Source organism: Octodon degus, unplaced genomic scaffold, assembly GCF_000260255.1.
Source record: "Octodon degus isolate 3935 unplaced genomic scaffold, OctDeg1.0 scaffold00215, whole genome shotgun sequence".
NCBI lineage: Eukaryota > Metazoa > Chordata > Mammalia > Rodentia > Octodontidae > Octodon > Octodon degus.
In genome coordinates, this window is record NW_004524791.1 from 2210044 (window position 1) to 2219024 (window position 8981).

The window sequence follows — 8981 nt, forward strand, 5'->3', positions numbered from 1 at the left end:
GTTTCCTGTGGAGGGAGAACACCCAGGCCCTGGAGCCAGGCACACAGCGGGACTGCCAGCGCTGGGCTCAGCAGCCAGCAGGCGGGCGAGGCAGCCTGTACTCTCTCATGGAGAAACGTGTGGACGGCAAGCGTTCTCTTGGTGGAGGGTGCAACGCCTCACACGGGGGCAGGTAAATTAACAGAGAAAGACAAAACAGGCTTGAGGGAGAGGGCAGCACTTTCAAAGTATTTGCATCTGTGGCATTGATGTCAAAATCCACCGAGTCAGGCATGATCCCAGCACTCTAAGAGGCTGAAGCAAGAGGGCTCCAAGTCCCAGCTCAGCGGGAGCAACTCTGTGACTTAGAGACCCTGGCCCAGAATAAAGCAGCAGGCTGCAGCTGCAGCCTAGGGTGAAGGCTCTGGGTTCAATCCCAGTACCACACCAAGGAAACAGACAGGCTCTCTCACTCCCCACCCAAATACCAGCCAGTCTCTGGCTCCGGAAGGCCCTGGCCATCCATACAACCACACAAGAGAACGCACAGCAGCCACTAAGAAAGATGCATCATTCCTTGCTTCTGTGCTGAAAGGCAAAGTTTTCCGTTCCTGCTGCATAAAGCACTGAGGTGTGACAGACGTCCAACTGCACAAATCGGGGCTGCAGGCAGGCAGGCAGGCAGGCAGGCAGGCGGACGCCCCACCCAACACAGCCTGAGTGCAGCGCCCAGGCCACGGCGCAGTCCTAGCCTCCGAGGCCTCCTGCTCGCTTGCCTCAGCTCACCAGGTGAGCTTCCCGGCTGCGTGCTTTGCTCCCACTGGGCCCATGCCCACTGCTGCGGCTGACTGAAGCCCAGCCCCAGCCTGCTCTGCTGGTGGTGAGGTCACTGCATGATGGACCACTATGTGTTCTGCATGGCTTCGGACCACTCCTGCTCGATGGGCTGGTCCCCTCTGGTCACATGAGTTGCCAGGTGACAGCTGGCCATGAAGCTGTGTGGCACGAGGCTTGTCCAGCTTAGTAGGCTCGGTGCTAGGGTCTCCCACACGAGGGAAGCAGCCCTTCTTGCCCTCGTGTGATTGAGAGGAAGACGGAGGCCCGCGTGGCCGTGCTCTGCTCCCCAGTCTGCTCGTGTGTTCTGCCCTTCCCAGGCTCCAGAGAGGAGCTGTCCAGGGGAGCAAAGGGCAGGTGTGACAAGGAGGCAGGGCCCTCGCTGCGGGAGGGACACCTGCATGTGCACCGGACGGACGGAAGCCGGCCTGCCCCTGGGGCCTCTACTGTCACACTGCAGGGATCAGCACTGGCTCCTCAATGAGGCCTTTGAGACAGCTTGGTTGCCCCGCCCCTCCCCAGCCTGGACTTCAAAAGGCACGAGCACTCAGGCCTCAGGCAGGGCCACCACATCCTTCCCCGTGTCCGACTCACACACCAGAGAGGGGACGACCCTGCCTCATGCCCCAGTGAGCAGCACACTGGATGCATCTGCGGGGGCTTCCTGGGAAGAAGCTAAGGGCAGCCCAGCTGGGAAAACTCAGGGCTTTGATTTGCTACGGTCAGAGGACGCAGGGGTGGGGTGGGGTGGGGTGGTCAGTAGTCAATCAGTCCTGGGATCATGTGATCGGATGAACCAGATGCCCTAGTGCCCAGAAGAATTCGCTTCTGAGAAGGCACAGGCCACCACCTACTGAGCAGGGACACCGAGGGCACACACCTCTCCCTTGGCCCAGGCACCACCTTCCAGCCCACAGTGCACTAAAGAAGCCGTCCTGGTGGGGGCAGGGCCAGGTGCATGCGGCCCAGGATGGGGGCCGAACAGCAAGCCCTGGCTGGCCCTCACCTCTGTGTCTCTTGTGAAGGGCCCCGTGAGCCCACGTGGCCAAGAGCGGACCTCTTCCCCTCCTCAGGAGGCTGGGCTGTGAGACCTCGGTTGAGCTCCCTGTCTCAAGCTAGCAGGCTCTCGGCCTGGTGGGAAGGAGCACAGTGGAGCAACACAAACTCCAGTGGGGCTGAGGGCACAAGGAGGAGCCTGGCAGGCTAAGCCTTGCAGAGGCTATGAAGACGTAACCAGGCCGTGTTCGCTGTGCACCGTTCGCATGAAACCGCCTCAACTCAAGTGTCCCCGCTCAGGCAATGCCGACCTCACAGCCCCTCAGGAACAGGCCTGGGTCATCGCTGTCCTTAGAACACTGGCTCGTCACTGTAGAATTCGCTGCCACCTGGTTACACATTGCAGCTGCAGCTCCGGACATCGCATCCCCATTGCTGGGAAGCACCTCTGCCTTGAGCCCCTGTACCCTCCAGAAGTTCACAGGGCCTTGACGCTCAGCAGGGACCCACACTGGGGGCCACCCATCTGGTTTTGGAAGTGGGGGTGACACAGTGTGGGCTGCATTGCCGATGGGGCTATTCCAACAGAGATGGACGTTGAAGTGCACCCCGCAACTGGAAGAACAGCTCACCCGTCAGAGGGCATAACCACTGATGTTTATAGGGAAACAGGAAACGGGGTGGGAGGTGGGTTGACCATACATTCAGCATCTCTAAGTCAGGGAGCCACCCCCCAGCCCAAACAGAAATCAGGAACATAATTGCGCAGCATCAGTCCCAGTCACCCTCGCCCTCAGGGTTTTCCTCGTGCGGCACCTCCACGTCGTTGAAGTGGAAGTTGGCCATCATGTCTCGCACTGCCAGCATCAGCCGGTTCAGGCCCTGGTTGCGGTTCACACCCCCAGCCACTCCTTCCTCTGGCCTCTCCCCCTGCAGCAGGGAGACAGGTCTGAGCCCTGGCAGGCAGGGAGGGAGGGAGGGGCACCCGCCCAGCCCACTCAAAGTGGTCCTGCTGACAGCCAACAAGGAGGCCCCCTTTCCTCCTGGGTGCTTCACACTACCTCTGGCCAGGGTGTGCCCCACTTACCTCCATAGCATAGTTTGGCAACAATGACCGGAAGAAGAGGGCGACTGTGTTTCCGTGGCTGACGGGACTTAGCCTGCGAGATTAAGTCAAAGCAGTCAGCAGAGGAGCTGAAGGGACCACCTTGTCAGTCCTCACACCTGCACCCAGGAGCGCTCTCAGGCAGCACAGCAAGGCCTGGGTGGGGCTGCGACATGCAAGGAGGGTGACCAGTGAGTCTCAAGGAAACAGTGGAGGCAGCCTTGGCCTATGTTTCCTTGTCCCTTAAAAAGGGGAGGGAGCTGAGTGTGGTGGCCCACACCATAATCCCAGCGCTCAGGAGGCTGAGGCAGGAGGACTGACTGCATGAGTCTGAGGCCTGCCTGGGCTACACAGTGAGTTTAAGGCCAGTTTGAACTTCAGAGCAAGACCCTGTTTGAAAACATTTTTTAAAAATTTAAATATTAAAAAAATTAAAAAAGAGTCAGTCTGTCACAAGGGCAGCAGATCTGGGGAGGCCACTGCTGGGGATACATGGCCTTTGCCTCGGGGGCACAGCTAGAGCAGGGTGCAGGTGGCTGGGCCATCCTCGCCTGCTGGGTGTTTCCGACCCTGCTGATGCAATCTTTACTTTGACCTCCTGAAGAACTTGACGGGGACTGCTTTCCTAGGAACATGAAGGCCAAGTTCTGTATCAATCTGGTGGGAAGAAAAGGACACTTCTCTGCCCGGTGCTGAGCTGCACACGCTTTACAGGGAGACTCTGCCAGGGACGGAGACCTACTGGGCTGAGGGTCCAGGCAGCTTCTCAACTCTCAAGGTCAGAAAGAGAATGAAAGGTGCTCCTGGGAGCTGGATTCTGAAGCTGCCCTATGCATGAGGCAGCCCAGAGCCCGAGCTCAGATGGCTCCCCTCCCTTCACCCCACAGCCGGGCTCGCCTGGCCTACCTCCCAGCGGCACTTATGCTGTGCTCCACCCACATCTGGCCAGAGTTCTTCCTTTCCACACTGCACCTTGACCTAGCCGACTGACTACAGGTTTTGTTCTTTCGTGGTATTAGAGCCTGAACCCAGGGCCTCTGCACTGAGCTACATCCCCAGTCCTCTTCATAACGTTGAGGCACGTCTTGCGAACTCCCTCATGCAGAGTTCGAACTTGCCGGCTCCTGGCCCAGCCTCCGGGTGTGCTGAGGTGAAGGGTGTGCACCATCCGGGCAGGCCGTGCAGCTCTGACTTGACGCGGACTGCTAGGTGCTATAGTGAGCACCTGTTCCCACCTCACGGAGCACCCGCGAGGCCAGAGGAGGTTTCCTACCTTGCTTCCCACTCCATTTTTAGCACTAGCTGCAGAACCCACCAGAGCAGTGCTGCTGTGAGATAGGCATGGGCAGGGCAGCGCCGCCCCCACACCACACCCCAACACCTCCCACCAGGGCAGGCAGACTCTTGCCTTCTGGGTCTGCACAAGCGCGGGGCAAAGCAGGGGCAGGTACCTCTCGGGTCGGACGTAGGAGTGGATGGTGTCCAGGGGAGGCAGAGGGTCAAAGCCCATCACCGACTGCGTGGTCACCTCCTTGGGAAGGGACAATGGGTCAGATGGAAGATGCAGGAGTGCAGGGCCACTTGGGTGGCCATCGCCTCAAGCTTCCACTCAGCTTAGTGTTTGTGCACTGGGGGAAAAGCCTGTGGCTGCCTGCTAGAGACTCAAGCCCCGGGCACCCCACACACCACCCTAGCCCTCAGCAGTCCCACAGCTGTTCTTCTGCTGACTGGAGCAGCCCGGGCAGGCAGCCCCTGGCCTGCGGACCAGCAGAGGTGCTCAGGCTCAGGCCCTTGAAAGACCTGGCCACATGGCTGCCTTGATCTGTGCTCCTCCTCTGGGCTTCCAGACCACAGCAACCAGGACATGGTCACAGCGCTGGAAGACAGGTCCTGGCGACAGGGCTGTGCCCCGCCCCTGTGACTGAATTCCACATTCACCAAGGGACCCCAACACCTGCCCCACAGGCCCTCTCAGCCCCTTACCGGGGGCAGTGCGGCCACAGCCTCCTTGATCTCTGAGAGGATCACGTGGCGGTGGATGTTCCGGGGTGCGCGCTGGTACAGCACCTTCCGCCTGAGGCGTGGGAGCACAAAGCAGCATGTGAGCTGGCAGCAGCAGCTCCCACCAGTGCCCTGGAAAGAGCCCGGACACCCCGGGAAGAGGCTGCGCGACGGGCCCCTGCCCTTGCGGCAAGAGCAGGCTCTGGACGAGGGCGCCAGCTGGTAATGTGCCATCAACCTCCTCATCCAGGAAACAACAGCTGTGGCTGAGGTCGTTCTGTCTACAAAGGGGCCTCGGGCATGTCTGTCGTTCCTGCGACTGCACAGGGCCCACTTCCTAACCAACCGATCCCAAGACGCAGCGCTACGAGCAAACTGCAGCCCTCTGGGAGCAGCCTCCTGCCCAGCAGCACAGCGGCCAGCTCTGCAGGCGTGGCGCCTCGCCGTCTCTGCAGAAAACGCAGGCTCCCGGGACCGCTGGCCCCAGAGCACAGGGCTGATGGGAGCCACAGGGGCTGCCCTCGCCCCCTCCATGTGGAAGGAGGCCAGCAGAGGGCAGATACTTCCGGGTCCCGCTCTCCTGCCAGAGGGACAGGGACTGGCGATCACCACAGCAGATGTGGGGTAGAGCACAGGCTGGAGGAAGCCAAGCTCATGGCCAAGCCCCACGTTTGCAACCTGTGTGAGTGGCAACAGCTGCCACCCCTTAGGAAGTCTCTGGGAATAACCCTCTGACTCCTCCCCGGGAGGGTCCCCAGGAGAGGGCAGACCGGCAGATGTTCTCTGCCACACACCTGTGAGGCCACACCACCACTGTCCCGCCCGGCTCACCTGCCCTCACAGGCCTCCACAGCAGGATCCCCCGCGTCCACGGCCCGCAGAACCTCACGGACGTTCTCCTCCAGCCAGCTCATGGTGGCAGCTTCTTTCCACAGAAAGTGCGACCTCCCCAGGTACAGGCTCACCAGCTGGCTCAGGGCGGGCGGCTGGCTGGGGGAGTGGGATGGTAGGCAACAGGATGTCCAGGGCAGGGCAGACTAGAATAGCCACAGCATCTCCCGCGGGGGTGGGGGGGACGGGGACAGGGGGGACGACACAAGAATCTCCTGTGACTCTGTGGGGTTTTTCTGTTGTTGTGGTACTGGGATCGCATCTAGGGCCTGTGCACTGCGTGACATTCTGAGCACTTTGTATTTCCGAGACAGCCTTGCTAAGTAGCTATGCTGCCCAGGCTGGGCTCACACTTGAAACCCGCCTGCCTCAATCTCCCACAGTGCTACGATGACAGGCATACACTACCACACTCAGCTTCCTAAGTTTTGTTTTTTAATTTATTATTTTTTAACGTATTTGGTTCAGGGTCTCACTACACAGCCCAGACTCATAGTGATCCTCCTGGTTTCAGCCTCCCTAGCACTGGAATTACAGGCAGGCGCCACCAGATCTGGTCTCGGGAGCTGGCTCAGCATGGCAGGGGGTGAGGCTGGTGCGGCACATGCTGCTGGAGCTCGAACCCCAACCCCTGCACTTGCCCAAGCAGGTGCTTAATCCACTGAGCTATCTCACCAGCTCCAAACTCCTAAGTTTTTTAAATAAATATGAAGGTCATGAGTTCACCCATCCTAGCTCCCACCCCAGGCAGGCACCATGTGGGACCTTATGCCTGTGCCCAGCAGCTGTTCTCTGCAGACTGTGTTCTTTAGGCTGGGTGCTCACTTGCTCCACTGACCCCTTCTCTTGAACTGGAGAGAACTTCCCCAGTGAGCAGGTCACCATGATGGGGGCAAAGGCAGGAGCAATGGCCCCACAGGCACCCCAACCCTGCAATCTTGGGGCATGGCAGCCCTCCACTGCCTGTGAGGACAAGGACTTGTGAGAAGACACCTGGGTGTCTTCCACCCCTTACCTTATCTCAGCATCGGGGCCAAAGAATCGGTGCCCTGAGACAGTGGCATCAGGCCGCACGCTGCAGTACTCCAGCAAGGGCATGAGAGCTACAGGAGAAGCAAAGGCAGTGTGTGCCCAGGAGCCAGGTGCACCTGCACTTAGCTCCAAGCAGATGACAAGGGACACAGGCTGGTGCACTGAAGGCGAGGCCCAGGCTCTACACACTGCTGCTGAGGGCTAGGTCCGCAGCTGGGTCTGCCACACCCAGCTGAGTGCCTCTGAGCCTGGAGGGGGCTCATCTGATCCCAAGAGGGATGGGACAGGAGTATTCAGCAGAGGCGCACGGCTGATGGGCATGTGCCGAATGCACTAGTGACACATCCTGGCCCCTTGACAGACAAGGGCCTGTGTGGATGCTCGTGCTACAGAAGGCACTGCTGCAGAGCCTGGGAGCAGGTCAGTGACTGACGTGTGGGGCTCAGGGAACCAGTTCCCCTAGGTTAGAGCCATGGCCATGCCCCCTAGACAGACTGCATTCTGGGAATCGGCAATGGAGCTGCCGGGAGAGCACAGCCTCCCAGTGACCTCCCACTTGTGAGGACACAGACCACACTGCTGTGCAGCACCAGACCTGACAGAGCAGGTCCACGGTGGACAGGCTGTCCTGCCTCAGCTATCCCCGGGTGCAAGGAGACCCTTTCCAGTCCATGAGAAGGACCTGCTCTGGGTTCAGTCTGATGAGGGCCCGTGGGGGCACCACTCCGCCTGGGCAGACAGTGGCTCTAACCTTGTGAAGTAACCCTGCCCAGCCTGCTCAGCAGGGTGGAGCCGCACCAGGCCTTTCCTATAGAAGAGCAGGCGCCTGGTATGCAGGTGTAGCCGTGCGCACTCACCTCCACTATCACGAAGGAAGAGCCAGTGTGCATGGAGGCTCAGGACGCGGTGTGCCCACCCCACCCTCCATGCCTGGCCAGGCATGGAGAAGGCCTGCAGATGGGCGGGGAGCTGGCTCTAGCAGCTTAGCAAGTGCTGCTCTCCACACGTGGAGGAGGCCCTGGAAGCGCTGGCACCTTGTGGGGAGTGCTCACCTCCAGGGAACATGATGAGCGCCTGTCGGATGAGGCTCGAGGCCTTTTCCCTCATGGAGTTCAGTTCCTGCTGGGGGAGGTCTGTTTGCTGACTCAACAGAAAATATGCCAACGACACAGAGAAGGCAAAATTTGGGAGCTGGGACAGGTTCCGATGCGCCTACAAGGGAAGGAAAGGCAAGTCTGGGTGCCAAGGCCATGAAAGCATAATACGTTAAGTCTGAAGACGTTGGGCACCTCAAGATGAACACAGCACCTGGTCCATGGCCCTCTTAGAGCAGTCTCTGCTTCGCTTTGGTTCACAACAGTCTGTTGGCTTTTCTGAGACAGGGGACTGTGATGGTTTGTGTCTAGTTGTACCCCCAAAGCCTCCTGTAAGTTATGGGGCAGACTGCACTGGAGGAGCAAGGATGGCTTGAGAAGAGAGCAGGGCCAGAGGACCGGGGCGGGGCCTGAGGGGTGTGAACCATTAAACTGACAGCACATGCTGCCCCCACCCAGGCAGCGGTCTCTTAGAGGTATGCTGGTCATCCTGGACATGGCAGCATCCCAGCCTCTCTTCCAGTGTCTTGAAACCTCCAGTAACTGTGAGCTAAATAAACCTTTCCTTCCCCAAGCCTGAGTGTTGGGTATTTATCCCAGCAATGAGAGAAGAGTAACTAAGACAGAATTTGATACCAGGAGTGGGGTCATTGTTGTGGTTATACCTGATGATGTGGATTACAAGCTTTTGGGAATGGCTTATGAGAAGAGATAGGATAGGTTTGGAGATGCTGCCTACAAGCAAAGCACTGGAACAGCTTCAGCTGTTCTGTTGGGAAGATTCTGGTCAGAGCTCAGACCAGACGACTGACGGGAAACCTGCCTGTAAAGACCAGGCTGGGGAGGTTTCTGCTGGGAAGAACGATTGCATTGGCTGTACGACTCCAGATCACTCGTGTTTTGGCTTGGCAGAAAGTTGGTCTGAGGGCTGGAGAGATGGCTCAGTGGTCTAAAGCACCTACTTGAGCCGGGGAGATGGCTCAGTGGAATAAGTGCTTCCCTGGCAAGCGCAAGGGCCAGAGTTCAATCCCCGGTTCCGCAAAAAAAAA

At 59.1% G+C, this 8981-nt stretch overlaps 1 protein-coding gene across 1 annotated transcript in view; it reads right to left on the reverse strand.

Moving 5' to 3' along the window:
* Positions 1 to 2446: 2446 nt before the first annotated feature.
* The window catches only part of Tcf25 (transcription factor 25), a 34286-nt gene continuing 27751 nt past the window's right edge, over positions 2447 to 8981 (reverse strand). The window contains exons 12-18 of the mRNA XM_004644983.2: positions 7891 to 8050; positions 6822 to 6909; positions 5747 to 5905; positions 4898 to 4988; positions 4366 to 4445; positions 2897 to 2969; positions 2447 to 2739 (exon numbers count right to left, since the gene is read on the reverse strand). Of these exons, the coding sequence (XP_004645040.1) occupies positions 2581 to 2739; positions 2897 to 2969; positions 4366 to 4445; positions 4898 to 4988; positions 5747 to 5905; positions 6822 to 6909; positions 7891 to 8050 (810 nt within the window). The 3' untranslated portion in view covers positions 2447 to 2580. The remainder of the gene's footprint in view (positions 2740 to 2896; positions 2970 to 4365; positions 4446 to 4897; positions 4989 to 5746; positions 5906 to 6821; positions 6910 to 7890; positions 8051 to 8981) is intronic.